Source organism: Toxorhynchites rutilus, chromosome 2 (assembly GCF_029784135.1).
Source record: "Toxorhynchites rutilus septentrionalis strain SRP chromosome 2, ASM2978413v1, whole genome shotgun sequence".
Taxonomy (NCBI): Eukaryota; Metazoa; Arthropoda; class Insecta; order Diptera; family Culicidae; genus Toxorhynchites; species Toxorhynchites rutilus.
Genome location: NC_073745.1, coordinates 273174093 through 273196018, shown reverse-complemented (window position 1 = coordinate 273196018; position 21926 = coordinate 273174093). Strand labels below are relative to the sequence as shown.

The 21926-nt window shown below is 38.2% G+C and overlaps 3 protein-coding genes across 6 annotated transcripts in view; 1 reads left to right on the top strand and 2 right to left on the bottom strand.

Moving 5' to 3' along the window:
- Nucleotides 1-21926, bottom strand: part of LOC129764402 (EGFR adapter protein-like) — a 205003-nt gene that overhangs the window by 64032 nt on the left and 119045 nt on the right. The gene's annotated exons all lie outside the window — the stretch shown is intronic.
- On the bottom strand, nucleotides 8515-14241 carry LOC129764400 (tigger transposable element-derived protein 1-like). The gene is made up of 2 exons (XM_055763427.1): nucleotides 10901-14241; nucleotides 8515-10849 (listed from the first exon to the last, which is right to left on the bottom strand). The coding sequence occupies exons 1-2, from the start codon at nucleotides 12489-12491 to the stop codon at nucleotides 10728-10730; spliced, it is 1713 nt and encodes a 570-aa protein (XP_055619402.1). The 5' UTR covers nucleotides 12492-14241; the 3' UTR covers nucleotides 8515-10727.
- Nucleotides 18789-20010, top strand: LOC129764403 (uncharacterized). The gene is made up of 2 exons (XM_055763438.1): nucleotides 18789-19199; nucleotides 19261-20010. The coding sequence occupies exons 1-2, from the start codon at nucleotides 18861-18863 to the stop codon at nucleotides 19720-19722; spliced, it is 801 nt and encodes a 266-aa protein (XP_055619413.1). The 5' UTR covers nucleotides 18789-18860; the 3' UTR covers nucleotides 19723-20010.

The window sequence follows — 21926 nt, the reverse complement described above, 5'->3', positions numbered from 1 at the left end:
GCAGTTAAAAACAAGCGACTTGAATTAAACTACAGCGTAGTTCTACGTCAACAATGTCGTCGTATCTTGGACACAACCTCCTATAATTTTTTGACGTAGAACTACGTCTTCCATTAAGGTGCCAAATCAGAAAACAGGTCACGTTTTCATGAAATAAAGTTAACCTTAACAACTATTTTTTCCACGAACGGATTTTGGCAATTTACATACCAAACGAATCGTTCACTAAGATTTGTTTGATATGCTATACATTGCGATCCCCTGGTGTATAAATGGTTAAAATTCATGAAAACTATAATCATTTCCATTTCCCCATACAATTGTTCTGTCCACATGTGTGCTTTCTCGAACAGTTCTGTCAATAACGGGCAACTTATCGGCGAGCAACGAAGGGGAAATCATAATATTTAAAGTTCATGTGAACAAAGGAAAAGAAGAAAAAGAATGAAGGGGAATACATGTCTAGAGTATAAACAGTGGATCTCGTTTGGGCAAACTTTTAGTCACGTTCTGTATTCAAGGCAAATGAACATCACTTGTTATTCTTGTTTTGCGTCATCACGTGTCTTCGTTTCGGATTACTCTGTCTCTTGAATTGTAATAATTGCGTCAAACTGATGTCATTGCATTGAGGTTTTGAGCTTCACAATTGTGTGGGGAATCATCAAGCTAGGCTACCGTCGGCCCATCAAGAAAATAAATGTTCTGGAATCGCAAACTCTCTCCACAAAGACGAGCTAAGCTAATATAGACCGGCAATATTAACAGGAAGGGCTTCTGTTGAGAAGATCGCAAAACGGAGATAAGTGTGTGTATATTTAGTTGCTTCAAGCCATCGATATATGGATATTTGTGTGCGTACGTGCGTGCTTCATAACCCGTATGTAAAAATAGTGCATCTTCGCTACGCTGAAACCCCATTTGTATCTGCTCCCGTGTGCATTGTCCCTGTCACGAAAAATGGATGACAGTTGCGCTTATCTTGAGCATGTGAAGGTAATGCAACTTTTTTCGAGACCAGTGATATTAGCAGAAGCGCTAAATGATAAGAAGTGTTGATATTCTTAGTCGCTTCAAGCCACCTATGTATGACTCTGTGTGCATGCTATGGCGAACACTTGTAAGAACGATGCCTAAAGGTGCGATTCCACTGAGGCAATACTAAATAACAAGACATTCTACCAAACAATTATTTCTCAAATTTCACAGCATTATAAAATAGTATCCGAAGCTATAAACATGCGACTTATACAAAATAACAGCGTAGTTCTACGTCAACAATGCGGTCGTATTTTGGACACAACCTCCTATATTTTTTTTCTAGAATGCCTATTGACTTTCCAACTCTTTTGTCGAACACCATACTTTGATCATACAGCTGGATTCCGAGTTGAATTTTTTGAAGAAAGGTCAATGTTTTTGAGCCCGTACAAAATCAATCGTAATCAAAGTTGGTCATATGATGATGAACTTTGTAATTTAGAGTAGTTGCCACCCCATGTACAAAGTTGGAAAAAATCGGTGAGGATCGGTCAGTTAATTTTACGTGAAATTACTCTAATTGTGAAAATCGCCGGGGCGCTAAAAAGTTTATTTAAACAAAGTTGGTAGTGATGACTACTGAACAACTGTTATGCTGAAATTTGTCATAAATCTCACTAGCAGTGCTGCCAACGTGAAACACAAAGAAATCTAAACCGGTAAACCAGTGATCTTGAAATTTAAAATTACGAATATTATATGATTATCATAGTATTGAGAGGTGGCTGGACAGCATGTATGATTTTTTTATATGTGATTTTAGTATGAAAAGATTGATGATGTGATTGATGATCGGTATTTCAATTTTAAGCTCCCATGAGCCATGACTTTATCTCAGACTCACCCTGTCCATATGGCTAACCATTGCCATTGAAAAATACCACATCATCATCGCAGTAATACTAGTTGTTATCTCATCATAGCACTTGCACAGGAATGCCACCGAGGCGAAGGAACCCTTTCATTTCGTTTTGTTATCTTCTGTCGTCAGTTTCACTATTTAGTGCAGCCCATCACCGGGACACATATTATGCGGGCCCATTCCAGGGGGTTTGGCATATGTCATCGTTTGCAGTGGCAGATTATGAAAGCGATAGACGAGTGGAGAGTTCCAAAACCTCACAAAACAGTACAATTTATACTTTCTGCTGGGATTTGTAGTTTTTTTTTGCTCGAATCTTTGACTCTATACACCTTTGAGTGGAGTATTGCCTTGGCTGTTTCGGATTATGCTTAGTTGATACAAGGGAACAAAACTAATGATAGCATAGTTTTAGGATCAGGGTCGAGATATTTTCGCATAGTATTGTCACAAAAACAATTGTTGCTTGATGCCATTTTCAATGATTTAGTGGAGATTGAAATTGTTTTTTTCCACATCAGCTTAGATAAATTGCACCAGCACGTTTGCTAGTCTTAGTTTTAATTTCTTTGTAAAGTGTGACTGATACTTTGCATCTCGTTTTACTGTGTTTCGAGTTGGCATCTTCGGAAAAATAATATTCGGTACTTAACTCGATTGATGACATTCAAATGAATGGACTTAATCAAACTTCGTTTGGGATATTTTTGCGACGAAATGTCATCCAAAAAATCACCGTTGATTCCATGCACACCGGAGTAGACAATGCGTAAAATTACCATCGCTGCATCGCTCGCTCAGTTGCACTTCTTCAAACTGGAGACATTTATTTGATGCTGCCTTCCGTTGATGTCGGAGTAACAAGTTGAAAATAGTTGCAACGGTATTTTGTATTTTCATTATTTCACTAACATTAGCATAAGATTGGTGGTGTCCCATTTTCATTATGTCGATTGTTTTTCATCAGCTTGTTAGTGCACCGTGGCACGAATGAGAAGCATCATCCGGGGGGATTCATATAATTTCGAACGCTCGAAAAGTGTTCGCAAAGCGGGTAGCGGGGATAACCCCAACAATTTTACTTCGTTACTTCTTTGCATAGAGAATTTAATTAAAAACATGAGTCTACCTGAATGCAAGAAAAAACAAAGCTGGTTGCATGTTGTGATATAACGAGAACAGAGTGTTCTACATAACGTTGGCAGATTTTTCCTCCGCGCGAGAGTATGAAATCCAGGATCCCACATAAACAATGAATATGTGTTTTTTGTTACATAGAATGGTGTAGAGTTGTCAACACAGTAACTCGCGGCTTTCCATTTGTAGGCCGAGAGAGTATATATCCGTTTTTTGCTCATATAGAGGTGAAATTTTTGCGAAGTCTCAAAGGATAGAAATATATGATAATTTCATTTATCAACGTAGTGGATGGACACAACTTAATGTTGTTTCTATAGAAAACTTCACTTCAAACTAGGTGTTACACAGTGGGAGAAAACTGAGAAAACTGAGTTTTGAATAGTAGTGGCACTATTCAGCTATCACTAGAAACTGATTTTATAGCACCGAATCATCATAAAAATACATCGTGAAGTAAAAATTACGGGTAGTTTCATACTAAATTCGTTATTCAAAAAGTTTACATGAAATATTTAAATAAAGTTGCATTATTAACAACGGTTTTTCAAAAGTTTTGATACGCATTCAAATACGATAAAAAATACAAAGCTTCTTGAAGTTTGTCCCGCAAAATATGATTTGGGAGCTTCAGTCGTTCGAAGTGAAACATTAGTGTTTTTGCTCCAAATTTTCTAAACAATGGGAAAAATGTGGCAAAACTGTTGTAATTTTGTTTGAGATACCAAAAAAAACGCAAAATTACGATCGAAAAGACATAAAACAGAAAAGCTTCGAGAGAAGCACTCTTCTGTTGAACTTTTGTACGCCGCTGCTACTAAATTCAAAATGGTGAGGATGGTGAGGAACATGTTTCAGACTTTCTGTTAAACTGACCCCTGAAGAAGGTGTGTCTTTGATTATTGGAGCAGATTTCAGTAAAGTTCCGTATCTTTTTGGTGAGATCGATTGCCAAAAATTATCATGCTGACGTTTTTCCGTCTTACCACACAATTCTTGAGGCTAGAGAAGAAGCATATTCGTTGCTGGCTTCCATCAAAGTTACTGAAGTGAATGTGGAAGTAAAGTTATACGTTTAAACTACTTTAAGCTTATTTTTTTTTCGAAGGATCAAACAAACGATTAAAAATCTGTCTTCGCGACTATATTTGGTTGGTCGTTGGGTGTATAGTTTAAACCTACAATTCTAGACCTACAAATTTTCGTTTAAACGCACACTATTGAATATAAGCGACTGGCGCACCTACGACAGCAAAAACCTTGGCTATCTGTCATTTTAATTTTTTTCTTGCTGCTGGCAATTTGTTGATCTGAGATAAAAAATGCAGAAAAAAGATATTTGAGTGAATTAGAACAAAGAGTTGTTCGTGAACTGAAGAAAACTGGTATGGGTAACCGAGAAATAGGAAGAAGGGTAAACAGATCCGAAACATCGATTCGATATGTGCTGCAGAAAGGTGAAAATTATGGCATTGAGAAGAAAACTAAGGGGAACGCCAAAATAAGCAATCATGACAGGAATCGAATTCTGGAGCTAGCCGGAACTGGAAAGTTCGATGCATCGGAAATTAAGAAGGAACTTGGACTCTCGATTACCAATATGCGCATTGCACAGATATTGCGGGGATCTGGTTACTTCAAGTACACCAAAAAGGCCAAGAAACCGAATCTTATTTCAGCACATATTCAGACTCGATTGTATATCGCCAAAAAAGCATATGGCATGGCGAAATGAATGGGATAACGCTGTATTTTCGGATGAAATGAAGTTCAATTTAGATGGACCTGATTGTTTTACATACTACTGGCATGATTTGAGGAAGGAACCCGTGGTCAAGGTGAGCCGAAACTTTGGAGGCGGAACACCCATGACGTCATGAAAAACCGCCTCTTGATTCAATTTCAACCAAGTTGTACTCAGAAAAGTATGTGGAATTATTGGAAGACGTTCCCGTACCTTTTACCGAGGATTCTCGGCCTGTAGACTTCACTTTTCAGCAAGACAATGCGGTCATCCATGTCAGTAAGAGAAGTATGCAGTGGTTTTCGTAGCGAGACATCAAGGTCTTGGGCTGCCCAGCACGTAGTCCAGACCTAAATCCTATTGAGAACCTTTGGGGAATTCTTGCACGATGTGTGTACAGCGGTGGAAGCCATTACGGAACAGTTCGGGAACTAGAAGCTGTACCGAGTAGTTTGAAAAAACTTTTAATATTGGAACACTTTGATTTCAAATGGGGTGCCCATCTCTGTAATGTCATCGCTGGAACTACGCATAGGGATATATCCCGAAGAACCATCGGATACGCTCATTCCGTGAATACAGGAGTCGAAAAATCTCCAAAATTTTTAAATGACGGACTCATTCAATAGATGGTTGGTAACTGGAGATGTGGTTTTCTCTACAAACAGAGTAACTATGCCGAGGAATCCTAAAGAATTTCCTGAAACAGTATTGAAGCTTTTGAAGTAATCTTTTGTTGATTTTTATATTCATTTTATCAGTAAATAAAAATAAATTACTCAAAAAATATTCCTCCTACTTCATTTTATCTTTATTTTTTTAACAAAATTTAAATGCAAAGGAATTGACCCAAATTGCGGACTTTAAACTGTAGTTTTATTTATATTTAAAACCATTCCGTACAAATTACTTTTTATATTTTTGTTATGTTTTTAAAAAAAAAGTACAACCACTGTGCGCCTTAGCGGTAAAATTGTGAATTAAACTATTATCATCCTGATATGGATAGGGATCATAGGATCAACTTTGAATAAGACATAATATTTTTAGAAAGGATTCTTGAGAAATTTTGTTTTTTTTCCTTTTTGATTTTCTCTTAGGCGTCGTGCACAAATTACGTAACTCGAGAAGGGAGGAGGGGTCGAGGTTTCGTTACTTAATGTGGCACAGGGGGGAGGGGAGGGGGGTTGAAGCCGTGGTCGTTACGTAACAAAATTCCATTTTTATTCCTGGATAAATTCACGCGCCCCTAACTTCGATTCTGAGACCGAAAGAGGTGTGTTTCCTAAGCCAAGATGATAAAACACGTGTTGTAAAAGGCAGTAAGCAGGCACCGCTTAAGGGGGTATTCTAGTATAGAGACTCGAATTTTTCGAGCTTTTTCGATTTCCGAGCTTTTTTCTATCTACTATATCATTATTTGTTTATCTATCTTTTAACAATAAAACAAAAATTAAACGGAAAACAGATATTCATAATTAGAATAGTTACAAGCTGATGAAGTGAGGGGGTTCAAAAAAACGTTGTGCCATGGCGTACACGATTCCAGCCCAGCTTATCTAAAACAATAAAATCGATCAGATTCTAAATCAGTAAAGAAGCCGCTATCACATGAACCTCGGACAATTCCAGAACATCTTTTTTGACATAATGGTGGCTGTTTGAAAAACAAAATGCCGTTTAAAACGTTTTTTCTTACGTTTCCCGAATTTTCAAAAATAGTAAAATTTAAAAAAATATAATTTTTGTAGAGGTTATTGTTAGAAGATAAATGAACAAATATTGAATGAACAAATATTGAACTTCCGGGTGAACATTTGATTCCGACTTGTGCAGATATCAGATTTCACTGCGCGCTCTAGCGGTGATATTCTAGACTCAACCATTGTCTTCCCATCCTAAGATTAGACTGACCAAAAAGTTTAGAAAAGAAAACAGGGCACGTAAATAAAAAAAAAAAATTACAAAAAATGTTTTGAGGAATTTTGGTGAGTGAATAAAATCGAGAATAGAACCGATCAATCAAGCATTCTTAGATGCACCTGAAGAGACTTTGTGAAGGTGTTTATGATTTTTTGGAAATTTAATCATAAAATAGATAAGAATCTTTCAACTGATGCGATACTGCCAGCAAAACACAAAATATAATAGAACGAATTCCTTAAATTTCTGATATTTGTTTTCCTTTTCCCAAAATACACAACGATTTATGATCTATATGAGCAGAATGTTTTTTTATACTTTCAATCTCTGGAAATTCCGGAATGGGCTTTAATATACACTAAAGTCGCTTTTTACGCGGTTTTTTTTTGCGCGGTTTTTTTTACGCGGCTTTTTTTACGCGGTTTTAGGGATTTACGCGGTTTTTTTTTACGCGGATTTTGGAATTTACGCGGTTTTTTTTTACGCGGATTTCGGAATTTACGCGGTTTTTTTTTACGCGGATTTCGGAATTTACGCGGTTTTTTTTACGCGGATTTCGGAATTTACGCGGTTTTTTTTTACGCGGATTTCGGAATTTACGCGGTTTTTCCAAAAGAATCGATTTATACGCGGTATGTTGTATTTTCTTCTCAATTTGTTCATTTGTAAGACTTAAGTACGTTTGCTTCAATATTTGGAGCCAAATTCATTTTTTCTATGTTTGTCTCCTGGGAATTGAGTTAAATAACTGTGGTTTGCTCGAGGTTAACACGGTATATCTGAGGGATAAGATTTAGTATTCTCGTGATAACGTTGTCGCAATCTTGGCGAAATTGGTACCTGATTCTGGGTTCGATTTCAGCTAGCGTTGAAACGATTTTGGTAACCGAATGGAAAAAGAATAAACAACAATAGTGTAAGTAATGTGAGCTTGATCCCCTTTTTTTGTTTCGGATGTATTTCAGCGAAATTTTATATGTTTCAACACAAATTTAATATGAAATATCTTTTGTAAATTTTACTCAAAAGACTCCAAGCGATATGAATTCAAAAAAAATTTCAAGAGATGTCAAACACCAATCTAAAAAATGTGAAAGATATGTCCCCGTTTTTTATTTTTATTTATGACACTCAGCCTTTGGCTAGTTCGTCATTTGGACCAACGTCCTTACTGTTTTTTTAATTAAATCGTTTATTTTTACAGGCTCAGTTGCATAAGTTTAAAGGAGCCAAATTCATCACTATATTTTAACTAGAATATATTAACATGTTTCCTTAATTCTATGGTTAATAAAATAGGAAACCGATTACTCGCGGTCGACTCGAGTTTAGAAGGGTGACACATTTTCATTAGGAAAAGGATGGGATGTAAGGACATTTTAACAATGTTCACATTCATACATTCATACATTCTCATTCACACTCACACTTCACACTCAATTCTTGAAAACTATCCTTACATCTAAAATGTATTGCGTCCTTACTTGATTTCCGTAGAAAGCAATGATCGAAAATTCTCCTCTGGTGACATATTTGTTGGAGGGGAAAATGTTATGATTGTTAAATAGGAATTTATTTGTTCATTTAGGAAAAACCAGTTCTACATTTTCTTTTTTTGCGCTATTTGCTTTCCCAGATTAAACGTGGGCGTTAAGTGTTAAATTTACTCACAGTACCGGACAGAAGTATGTAACATCGTATATTTTTTGACTGTCACTTTACAATATGTCAAAAGATTTGTCGGATATTTTGATCAATGGTTGAATAAGTATTCGAAATTCATTTGTATAATTTTGAAAATAATCTATTGAACGAATGAGAGATACCACTTTTAAGCAATGTAATTCCTTTTGAAAAGCCTAATTTGAAAATTGAGTTACTTGAAGCACCCTTAACCATATGTGGTGAAGTTTTTTGCCGTAGTAATCGAGATGGTTTGTTTCAAATGTTTGTATAGAAATAAATACAGTTTCGAGGGTTCAAGTTTTTTTTTACTATTCTGGAGAAAAGGATGCTATCTATTTGCGTCCGATCTTAGCGATTGTTCTTCATCTACCAGTAAAAATATGTATATTCGTGATTCACAAAGGCTATTTACTTTTTCCAAAGAAAGACTGCCCCAATCGGACATAAGACAACCTAATATTTCTCCACGGTGAAAAAGTTCAAACGCTTTTTGCTTTTTTCTGAACTGAATTTGTTCATGCATATTATAGCATTTCATAGAAGCAGATATCATTTACTACGACTCAAAAGATAGACACATTTGGTTGATGGAGCTCAAAGTACTGTTTTGTCTCAAATTCCGAACACTTAATTTTCAAATGTAAATTTACTAAACTTTAATGTTATAAATAATAGAATAATGAAAGCCTTGACATTGTTTGAGGTATTGGCTACATTCAAATAACATTTACAGGTATCGATACAGCTTATAATTCATAAGACTAAGCATTTGCAAAAAATGTGTCGAAACCAATAACACATTGTTTGCGTTAGCAAATTCCGCAGTTTTTCAGTTTTTGTAGTTGTATAACTATTTTGTATGCTGTTTTCATGTTAAGTGCTATAAAAGGTATGGATCTACTAGAAATCTTTTATGCAGACATCTTCTTTAAAATTAGTATTAAAGTAGTGATCGGAATTTGAATCAAGTTTCGACGCATGATTCATATTCCGAACTGTAGTTTGGATACTATATTTTCAGGCAAATACAGCAATAGTCCACAAATTAGGATGCAAGTACAGTCCAATTGTGGAGCAACTGATGTAAAGATGTTTGTAAGCTCCGTTCTTGTAGCACATAGTTCGCAGGCGCAATCCAACGAAAGCAAAATGAATTTTCTTGGTCAGGTTTTCAACTAAAACCACAATAATGAAACCGGATTTCTGAAGTAATATATTCACTCTATTATATACAGAGTCGATTATATACTGACACGATTATCTATGGTTCGATTATATACAATTTTGGACTATAATACACTCAGTTTGAAAAAAAAGTCTTATATCTCAAATAGCCTTTTTTCAAGAAAGAAAAAAAGTAATATTTCAAAGTTAAGGTGAAAGTTTATTGGATATTATAAGTACAATGGAGTAAAAACCGTGGTAATTAGGAAATTCTAATTGAAGACTCACCAGGAATTGTTTAAAATGATATTGCTGCGGAATAAGAAAATATAGGAGCTAGATGTCGAAGAACAAATTATAGAGCGTTCAGAAAGCTTCAATTAAATTTCAAGAAACAATCAAGTTTATTATGCATTTTTTTTTTTGATAAAATTAATAACAAATTAAAAACTTTAGAGTTTTTGTCGCTCTAATTGTTGATAAAATTTACCAATTTAGATGTTTCATATAAAATACAAAATATAGAAACATAGAGTAACATTTTTTCTCATTTTTCGAACAGTACAACCAATTTTGCCAAGTTTTCGTAACTATTGATTGTACTTGTTTTTTATAGTTTATATGGTTGCGTGACCAAGGGCACTATATTTTAAATATTTTTTTCTTGAAAGCTTCTTCTTTCTAGAAAAAAGTTATTTATAGAAAAAGAGAAAAATCTGATTTTTCGGACCATCGGCAAACTCATAACTCGAAAACGATAAAAATCACATTTCTGATTTTCGATTATCTTGTGTGGAAAAACCAGAACTTTCAAGAAACATAAAAAAATATAGCGTCCTTGGATCATGTAAACTATAAGCAAACAAATACAATCAATAATTACGAAAACAAAATCCAACTGTTTTGCTAGTATAACATTTTTTCAAGAAAGACTAGCTAATTGGCTTTAATTTGATATATCGATCATGTGAAGCGGTCCAGTAGTTCGAAAGTAATTTTTTCAAATTGCATTTTTGCAATTTGAAAAAATTACAATACAAACAAATGTTTTCGGAATTTAGACAAATTTAATTAAACATATTTTTAGTTTTTTACCATGATATTTTTACCAATGTATTCATAAATCAATTTTATTGTAGTCAAGTGGAAAAAAGAATTTCTTTTATTGATCTAATCACTATCATTAGCAACACGTGGATGTTTGCGGTTAGATGATGTGGCGATATCTTCCTCATCCGAAGAAATCGGACGAGATCGTCTGCGTTCCAATGGTAAGCTGAAATCCTCGTCATCTGTAAAGATATTATTAAAATACTTTTCACTTTAAACATCAATGTCACTACCTTCATCGATAACTGTTGGCTGTGTTTTTTCGTTCAATCTATTGTAGCGAAGCATACACAGTTTCAAATCATTCCGAAATGAAACGGCTCTCTCAACACAAGGATCCTTTTCCATAAAATGTTTTACGAGGGTATCCGCTAATTTATTCCCGTCTTCGATATCACATGGCTTGATATCCCGGTCTTCATCGTCCTCTAAAGGCTCCGATGTGACTAAACTCTGCATCAGTTCATCATCTTCAATTTCGGTGTCTTCAAGAAGCTCTTCAACGTCTCTACTATCCATATCTTTGAATCCTTTCCCTCCAATTGCATGTGCCAGAATGAGAATTTCTGATTCTTCCACATTTGAAGGGTCTGTTGAACCAGCTTTCACGCATTCTGGCCATAGTGGCTTCCAGCACGAATTCAATGTTTTAGATTTCATAGAAGACAGAGCCTTTCCTATGAACGTCAGAGCGTCTCTTATCTTAAATTCTTTCCACGCTTGAATTACCGTCATCGTTTCATCGCTTTCAAGCTTTTCGAGGATGTACCGAAGACATTGTTTAATGTACAACTTCTTGAAAGCAGCAATTATTCCTTGATCTTGAGGCTGTAACAAAGAAGTTGTATTCGGTGGAAGAAACACAACTTGAACGTTTGGGTGCTTGATAACTAGGTGTCCTGGAGCGTTATCCAAAATCAAAAGCACGTGGAACTCCAAACCTTTTCCTTCCAAGTATGTTTTCACTTCCGGAATAAACATATCGTAAAACCATTCCTCAAAAACGGCTTTTGTGACCCACGCTTTAGTGTTAGCTTTCCAGTGCACTGGCAGTTTGTTGAAATCAGCCCCCTTCAACGAGCGGGGCGTCATAGCACGATTGATCAATAGCGGTTTCAACATAAGGTCGCCTGAAGCATTACTGCAAAATAACAGGGTAACCCTGTCTTTGGCCGCTTTGAAACCACTGGCATATTGCTCCTGCTGCGTAATGTAGGTACGAGACGGCATTCTTTTCCAAAAAAGACCCGTTTCATCTCCATTGAACACTTGGTCACCATGATACGCACCTTCTTTTATGATCTTAGCGAGCTTTGGAGGAAAACTATTTGCAGCCGAAACATCGGCCGATGCGGATTCACCCTTGATTTTAACGTTGCGAATGGAATTACTACGTATAAAGTTATAAAACCATCCCTTACTCGCGGTAAAGTCTTTCTTTTTACTTGAAGACGGCTCATTCTTCTCTAACCAAAGGTAAAGGCTCAAAGCTTTCTCCCTTATTAATTCCTGATCCAAGGGTATTTTCTTCTGCGCGTGATCTTCGATCCACATATGAAGTGCCTTTTCCATCTTGACCATCAATGGATCTCGTGTATATGATGAGGATTTTGTTGCATAGATAGTGCCCTGAGCTGCTGTCTGTCTGATGCTATCTTGATTCTTTTTAATTGTACGCACAGTCGATTCGTTGATTTTTAAATTCCTGCCGACGTTTGCAACAGATTTCCCATCTTGAAGGGCATCCAAAATATTGAGCTTCATTTCCAAAGAAAGAGACACTCTTGATCTGTTTTTTTTGAAGGCGGTTTTTTGCGAAGCCATTTTAGAGTATGCCTTTAATCAAAAATTTTGAATACTGCTGACGTCTTCAGCTAACTGTCGAAAAGCGGAACTGCACACGATTACCCCCAAGGTTGGGTAACTCGCTGGGAACTGGCCGAACTCGACCGAACACAAACTGGCTAGACTCTACAACCACCACGGTTCAGGAACTGCACTTTCACTTTAACTTTCACTGCAAGGTTAAATCACGAATAACTTCTTAATGCGATTTCGTCCTTTTATATGTGTTCAGTTCCACACCGAACGAACTGAAGCGACAGCATCTAGCAGCACACATAATTTGCACACGACCCCACAAACCACGAGTACCCCTCCCACAGCGCAACTATGAGCTAGCCATCACCAACACACGCTGTGCCCGACTGCATAAAAATAAAATTGGTTCACTCCGACTGAACGGATCAGTGAAAAATGCAGTGTGAATGATCGCAAAATATACTATTTCAGAGTGCGATTTAGGCTGTAACGATGACAATGAGTTCAAATTTGACGATATATTGACGAATACTGTTCGGAATTGTTCAGTCATAGTGAACCAACTCTCAAAAAATACATCATTTAGTTCAGTCAGAGCGGACTTTGTACGTATAGGCAGCCAAATAACAGCCTTTTTTGGCATGATACTTGATGTTTTTTTACAACTATCATACATCACAGTATTGGCAGAGAGTAGCTCAAACTTCTGAGAACAATATTGAACGAAAAAATTAAATGCTTTGTAAATTGCAGAGCATTAAACTTTATGTTCGTTTTCTCGAAATCATAAAAATGTCACATGGCCCGGTCTGACTTAACACCGACCATATAACAGATAGGTATGCTTTTAGAACAATTCAATGTAGCCAATACATATATAAGATACTGTAGAAACAGTTTGTATACTCTTACATTTGAAATTTGTTGTTAAAATAGTAATTTGAGGCAGGGTTAAAATATGCTTCTACGTATTTTGGTCATGCCACCTAACCAAACAGCTCTTTACTTACCACTCGGTTGTTGCACGTTGGACGGAACAACAACTTGTAGCGATTTACAGATAATTCAAAGATAAAACAGGCATAAAATGCGTAAAAACCTACTTGTAACTACTTTCTAGTTGAATCTCTGACTGTTTTTTATTTATACAATAAGTATCTTCGGGAGCTGGGACCGACACTTATATTGTTCAAACGCTCTTGATGCGCGCTGAATGGGAAGCAGAGCACGAAAAAATCGGGGCTTAACGTGTTAAATCCATCGAAAAATGGATGAGCAATAAGCGGTAGAATCTGGACATTTTCAATCTGTACCCCCAACATGTTCCAGAAAGACAAAATCCTATGTTTAAAGGTGCTCCCCGCAGAAACAAGAGGAGCGCTATCGCGCTTCTCCGCACTCAAACGGTTAAACAGGTATTTACATGCAATCGGCCAAGGAGCTACCTTCGTGAAGCCTTGTGTCACGCAATATATGCACACAATATGCAATTTGTTTGAATATGGGTTGCATTTTATATCAATAATTCACTGACTATTAGTTTTTTACGTGTATTTTAAAATTTAGGGTGGTTTATTTTTACGCGGATTTTGGAATTTACGCGGTTTTTTTTTACGCGGATTTTGGAATTTACGCGGTTTTTTTTTACGCGGATTTTGGAATTTACGCGGTTTTTTTTTACGCGGATTTTGGAATTTACGCGGTTTTTTTTTACGCGGATTTTGGAATTTACGCGGTTTTTTTTTACGCGGTTTTCGTTTACGCGGCACGTATCCCCCGCGTAAAAAGCGACTCCAGTGTAATACTGTTATGTTTCTGCTAGAATAGTCTTCCATTTTTCAATGTACTCCATCGCAGTATCGGAAAGATTTTCCACAGTTCTGGTAAATTCAGCCTCCTATATTTAACCTGAATCAATTAGTTCTACGTCAAAACTACGTCCTTCAGCAAAGGAGCCAGAAACATGTCACGATTTTATGGCATAGTTTCAACGTTAATAACTATTTTTGCTGCCAACGGAAGTTGATGGTTTGCACACCAAACGAATAGGAAATTCTCTGAAAATTGTTTGATATGTTATACATTACACATCGTTCGTACGGACACTGTGGAGAGAGGAGATATTGCAAATAAGCCCCGCCCGCTTGTGGATAGAAATAAGCCATTCGCGTTTTCTAAAGGCGCGTCCACATAATGCCGAATGATGCCGATTGGCCTTTTCCGGACGGCATATTCGGTTCGTCGTGTAATGTGGACGTCCCATCGGGTGCACGAAGCACAATACCGTCACGAACACACGAAGCACAATGTCGTCAACGCAAATTTACTTCGTTTTGTTTCGGTTCGATTTTCTTCAATCCGGATCGACTTGTTTCGGGTTGGTTTCGGCATGATTCGAATCCGTCAGTCTAATACTCAGTCTCTCTCCAACTAACAAGAAGTTAGAAGTCTCTCTAAAGCTGATGTCACAAAGAATGGTTTTGCTCGATACAATGTTCAAGAGCAAAATATAAAATAATTACATTGAAATTGAGTTTTTATTGTTAAAAATCTGTATTTTTTTCTCTTTTGATACATCAAATGGATGCTCTGGAAAAACCGTTTCCTGTATGTACCTGTATCCATAACCAAACAACATACTCGATATTATGACATCCTGGACCACAATTACACAAATTGTTAGTAGTGAGACCTACACGATAAAAACATGCATTGAGCACAAAGTGATTGGACAACGTACAATATAATATAAAATTAATGCCTATTATCGGTAAATGGAGAATAATTCATTTTACGCATCAACTCACATTATGAGCTAACGCCCGAATTTGGGCAAAAAGATTGCTCGTTGCGTCGGGGAGGAAGCGAGTGGATAGAGCAATCGAAAGAAAACATACCCAATTAGATCGTCAATTTGTTAACTTTTTTACTATATTCACTGTTCATGTTGCAAGCAAAAAAAAAATTCTGGATAAATTTCCTGTCTAATGATATATAACACAACATAACGGGTGTTAAATAAAAAATAAGAATTTTTTCAATACCTTTCAGTAACTCAAATAAAGAGCTTTCTCCAAGAAAATTGCTTTTTGGGCTCCCTAGAAACAGTAGGCGTGTTTGGTTTTGCTAGTTTGAATTTAGTCAAAGCAAAGATGGCGTCGAAACAGCACGTGCTCCGCGAACGCATTGTACGGTTCTACGAAACGCATTTCCAGCAAGGAATAAAGTTCACGGTGGCAAATTTTAAGGAAGAAAATGTACCTGTCAGTACGGTATATCGTATCCTGGGTTCCCGGAACGTAGAGCGGAAGGTCGGAAGTGGTCGTCCGGTGACGATAATGACGAAGCAGAGGAAGACATCGTTAAAGAAGCTGTTTGACAACAAGGACGCAACCAGCCTGCGTGACGCTGGTCGGAAATATGGCTGCTCCCACGTATTGATCCATCGGACCCTCAAGATGGAAGGAATCGTCTGCAGGAAGAAGACGAGGTTGTCGGAGTACACGGAGGAGCAGATTGAGACGGTTAAATCACAGTGTCGGTGGATGACCAAAAAATACCGCGGGACGTCTTTCGTTCTGGACGACGAAAGCTATTTTCCGCTGTCCAAAACGCATATTCCAGGAAATGATAATTACTACTCCAGCGACAAGTCATCCACACCGCCTGAAGTGAAATACAAGTTCAAGCACAAGTTTGAAAAAAAGGTTATGTTGTACATCGCCATTTCCGACCGGGGCATTTCAAAGCCTTGGTTTAAGCCGAGCGGTCTGGCAATCAACCAACAAATCTATCGAGAAGAGTGCCTCGATATAATCCTGCTGCCGTTCCTGAACGAGAATCACGCGGATGGGAAGTACGTCTTCTGGCCGGACAAGGCGTCTTCCCATTACGCCAAGAAGACGCTGGCGTATCTTGAGGAGAAAAAGATACCGTTCGTGCCGAAATATCGTAACCCAACAAACTCAGTGCCAAACTCAGTGGCTCACTCAGTGCCCTAGTGTATAAAAACAATTAGAGGGCCAAGGACACGGAGCAACTGACTACAAAAATCCGGAATTGTATCCTGAAAATGGACGTAAGTGCCGTACAACGTTCTTGTGAGAGCATCGCGACAAAGTTGCGTCGAACAGCAGATCACGGTCCTTACTCAAACATTCACTGACATTTTTTTGAAGAAAATACATTATGTTATTACTAAAAATTACTGAAATCGATGAAATTTTTTTTTATATGTGATTGAATAAATTCTCATTTTTTATTTAACACCCGTTATGTCGCAATAACCATTTTGAGTAATATGCGTTTGAAAACTCTTAATAAATCGTTACATTTTTCGTAGAGTGACCACCCTATATATAAATCAAAAACATAGTCCTATGTCAAAAACCTGTTTCGAAAAAAAACGCTCAGTGGTGCGACAGAGAGCCTTTTGTCGCCATGTTAACATTTCATGCGCTAAATCGGACTTAGATGCTGAAACGGTTAAAAATCTGTATACTGTAGCCTTTGGAGAGTGTAAATATAGTACAACTCCGTACCACTCACGCTAAAGGTCACGAGTTCAATTCTCACTCCCGACATTCTTCCAAAAATGTAAGTAAAAGTGACGAACCAGCCAAATGAGTTGAAAGTCATTATAATACAGATAAAAAAAAAAATAATAATACAATGGGTTCCCTTGAATTGGCAGCCACCCAATACCGAAGGCTCTGCTTGTTTGCAACCCCACTCCAGTTCCAGTTCCTCTTAATTACTCGCGAAAAACCCATGAAGAGGGATTGTCTGAAGCATTTCTTCACAATGCCTTTTGCGACAGATACGATTACGTACATTTAATTCCTGAGTTATTATGATGTTGTGGAGATGGAACTTTAAATCAAAGCGAAGCAACAATATATTTGTACACAGACCGTTACGGTGAATGATCAGATGAAACTTTTACTCGTTCCACATTTTCAGAAGCTTTCAACTCCTTCACCTTCCAATTTTGTCCCTTAGAGTTGTACTTCCTGTGGCAGTCACACGGATCAACCATGGTCGCCTTTTTAGGCATAGGGGACCGATTTTGAGCGGGGAATGTTAAAATGTCGACTGAAGCCTCTTTGTTTCGCAATCACATACCTTCGGTTGGTTTCCATAAAAGACGTGGATGACGATGTCCAGATATTCACCCAACCAAACTGCAAATGGGACAAGCAGAGCGGCAGTCGAAGTAATAAACAAGTAAAATAATTCCGCAGTCCTGCGTCAACAATATGGTGTTGTCTTGGACTTAGGTCTCTATATTTTTTTAGAACACTTTGCACCTCACTAGTCAAAAATACTGCTTATGTTAAAGAAGTCTAATAAAATCACCAAAAGAAACAGAAACTTTAGTGGCAGGTACATCATCTCATTCAACAAGGCCAATAAATGTTTGAAAGATAACTAATAGTAATACGAAATGACAGTATTACAAATATTTTTCTCCTGTGCACTACGTTACAAATGGCTGAATGAAAAAAGAGCAGAAAATACGGTACTGTCTCATTTTAAACGGTACGTTTGGTCAGCCTACCTAAGATCAACTTTGCTGAAGACACCATGCTTCTAGAAAGCATTTCATAGGAGCTATTAAATTCCCCCCGATTCGAGGGCTTTCCGATCACTGTGCGTTATAGCCAAATGGATGGCATAGTCCTGATTTTTCTTAATGTTACTTGGGATACATTTTAATGTATCGACTTCTAGTTATGTAACCCAAGAATTGTCGAAGTGCGTAGCGGAGCTCTGTCCTAAAATTCTAGAAAGAAGTTCACAAGAGCAAGCAACAGGTTTGAGTCCTCATAAAAATGTGCTCCAGACAATATCAGCTTCTTCAAAGTTCAAACATCGAGTAACACAATATAGTTCATAAGAAGAAATAAAAAACTATGTAAAACGGCTCTGAGTAGAAAATATCTCAACCCGAGAGCGCATAGCACACTTTCGCGTTTAGCATGCACAAAGTTCTGCAACGCTTGAGGCGCGCAATCCATTCGCTTGGTTCCACATGAGGGCGAGCGATTTTCGCTAGACACAGGTGACATGACAGACAGTCAACATCACGTTGTTGGTGCCAATGCATGGTTTCGTCTCTTTCTCTCATCCCCCTAGCGGCAACCCAACATTAAAACGGTTTTCCGGAGATTTTAGCACTTCTTTTGTTATCCGCCACCGCTGCCACCCAACACGGAGGAGGCACGGTTCGCAGTGCCAGACGGTATCGGATTTGCGAGCGTTCGCCAGCAGTAAAGCCACCACCGGCTGCCAGTGCTGGTGTGCCTTTGAGTGGATCAAGTTTCAAAACGTGCTTTCCCCCCAGGAGGAGGCTAAAAGCGAGTTACAGTGATGGCGCGGGTAAGGGTGCTAATGCTAACTATTGTCGGTCTGATTTTTCTGGCCGCTGGCGGTTGCGGGCCTGATACGGTGGTGGCAGATTTGATTCAGGACCTTAGGCAGGGCGTTCGTATGGCGGGGAAGTTTCTCGGCATCGACACAATATCGGATGTGGCGGATCTGGTAGCGAAAGGATTTTCGCGACAGGGCGACTTTTTGAAGCCGGAAGTGAACGGGACGTCACAACAACCGGCGGAATCGTTGATGTTAATGCTGTGGAAGTTAATAGGTCTAGATGGAAGTAAATTGGGGGCGATGGTTATGAACGTTCTAATCTTCGTTGCGCATGTGGTAGGTCCGAGATTATTATTTGCTCAGGTTGCGGCGAACGTGATATATATTAAAATTTCAGATTGCGACCAATTTAGGGGGAGCGGCGAAGCAGCCCGGACTGGACCATGTCGCCAAGGATGGTCCTCCAACGGCTGAAGAGTCTGCGATTCTGAAATCAGAATCCCCCCTGGACTGGTTACTCAACAAGCCGCCTGCAGCACTCAACACCGTGCTACAGTCGGTACACGATAGAAACCTCACGGACTATTTGGAATCGGATTTGAACGATCGTGAACAAGCTCCGCCCGAAGACACGGGTTGCATCAGGTTGCTTATGTGCAAAATTAAACCCTTTATATGGAAAATGCAGCAGGTTGTAACGGAGCAGCTGGGTGCGAGCAGAAACAGCAACAGGCAAGCAGCCGAATCGGAGAGCATCGTGGATACTGTTTTGAGAAACGTCCCAACGTTAGACGAGTTCGAGGCCAACGGGGCGCGCTGTGAGGCGCAGCACAAACATTGTGCACGGAAGTTTGGCTAGAAACATCTCACCATAAGTTACGTTGTGTTTCCTAATGCTATTGCATTCGTATAACATGTTGTATTGCAATCGAAGGGTAATTTACATTCATTGTTTGCACATGGTTTATTTAATTGGGCATTTTTATGGTTGATAGATTACGGACCGCATATAATATTTGTGGCAATTTTTTAATCGATCAATACAATGCACTATGAATATTATACAATTCATCGTGTATTTGTATACTTCTCGATATCGCTAAAAAATATTTAGAATAATTTGTAACAAGATGAGTATAACAACAAAAAACGCATACCATGAAAATAACATAACATAAGCATACCAATAACATACCGTACTAGTGTTCATATTGATGTAAAGAATTGTCCCTTATATAAGGAACGGGCATGGTTTGCTCGTGACAGTTTAGAGACGAATGAACTCTCAGAGTTTAAAGTCTCTCTAATTCAATACCTTCCTTCCTTGCTTGTGACAGAGTGATTCATAAGTCAAAATTGAGTTACGCCGAGATGCTTCGGCAGGTCGCCCCTGCTGTCAACGATGACAATCCGTACGATTCCCTCAGAGAACTTACGGACTTGGATGAAGAGGTTCCACATTGTAGTCAGAATGCGGCACCAAAACGAAAAAATGTTTCCATGCCAAAACCGATTTTGAGCGGAGAATGTTAAAATGTCGACTGAAGCCTCTTTGTTTCGCAATCACATACCTTCGGTTGGTTTCCGTAAAAGACGTGGATGACGATGTCCAGATATTCACCCAACCAAACTGCAAATGGGACAAGCAGAGCGGCAGTCGAAGTAATAAACAAGTAAAATAATTCCGCAGTCCTGCGTCAACAATATGGTGTTGTCTTGGACTTAGGTCTCTATATTTTTTAGAACACTTTGCACCTCACTAGTCAAAAATACTGCTTATGTTAAAGAATTCTAATAAAATCACCAAAAGTAACAGAAACTTTAGTGGCAGGTACATCATCTCATTCAACAAGGCCAATAAATGTTTGAAAGATAACTAATAGTAATACGAAATGACAGTATTACAAATATTTTTCTCCTGTGCACTACGTTACAAATGGCTGAATGAAAAAAGAGCAGAAAATACGGTACTGTCTCATTTTAAACGGTACGTTTGGTCAGCTTACCTAAGATCAACTTTGCTGAAGACACCATGCTTCTAGAAAGCATTTCATAGGAGCTATTAAATTCCCCCGATTCGAGGGCTTTCCGATCACTGTGCGTTATAGCCAAATGGATGGCATAGTCCTGATTTTTCGGCGAAGCAGCCCGGACTGGACCATGTCGCCAAGGATGGTCCTCCAACGGCTGAAGAGTCTGCGATTCTGAAATCAGAATCCCCCCTGGACTGGTTACTCAACAAGCCGCCTGCAGCACTCAACACCGTGCTACAGTCGGTACACGATAGAAACCTCACGGACTATTTGGAATCGGATTTGAATGATCGTGAACAAGCTCCGCCCGAAGACACGGGTTGCATCAGGTTGCTTATGTGCAAAATTAAACCCTTTATATGGAAAATGCAGCAGGTTGTAACGGAGCAGCTGGGTGCGAGCAGAAACAGCAACAGGCAAGCAGCCGAATCGGAGAGCATCGTGGATACTGTTTTGAGAAACGTTCCAACGTTAGACGAGTTCGAGGCCAACGGGGCGCGCTGTGAGGCGCAGCACAAACATTGTGCACGGAAGTTTGGCTAGAAACATCTCACCATAAGTTGCGTTGTGTTTCCTAATGCTATTGCATTCGTATAACATGTTGTATTGCAATCGAAGGGTAATTTACATTCATTGTTTGCACATGGTTTATTTAATTGGGCATTTTTATGGTTGATAGATTACGGACCGCATATAATATTTGTGGCAATTTTTTAATCGATCAATACAATGCACTATGAATATTATACAATTCATCGTGTATTTGTATACTTCTCGATATCGCTAAAAAATATTTAGAATAATTTGTAACAAGATGAGTATAACAACAAAAAACGCATACCATGAAAATAACATAACATAAGCATACCAATAACATACCGTACTAGTGTTCATATTGATGTAAAGAATTGTCCCTTATATAAGGAACGGGCATGATTTGCTCGTGACAGTTTAGAGACGAATGAACTCTCAGAGTTTAAAGTCTCTCTAATTCAATACCTTCCTTCCTTGCTTGTGACAGAGTGATTCA

Bases quoted from the DNA above. Each gene is read 5' to 3' on its own strand.
- LOC129764400 (XM_055763427.1), bottom strand. From the start codon at position 12,491: ATGGCTTCGCAAAAAACCGCCTTCAAAAAAAACAGATCAAGAGTGTCT. The intron at 10,850-10,900 runs GTAGTGACATTG...ATATCTTTACAG, and splicing joins GCCAACAGTTATCGATGAAG to ATGACGAGGATTTCAGCTTA.
- LOC129764403 (XM_055763438.1), top strand. From the start codon at position 18,861: ATGGCGCGGGTAAGGGTGCTAATGCTAACTATTGTCGGTCTGATTTTT. The intron at 19,200-19,260 runs GTAGGTCCGAGA...TTAAAATTTCAG, and splicing joins TAATCTTCGTTGCGCATGTG to ATTGCGACCAATTTAGGGGG.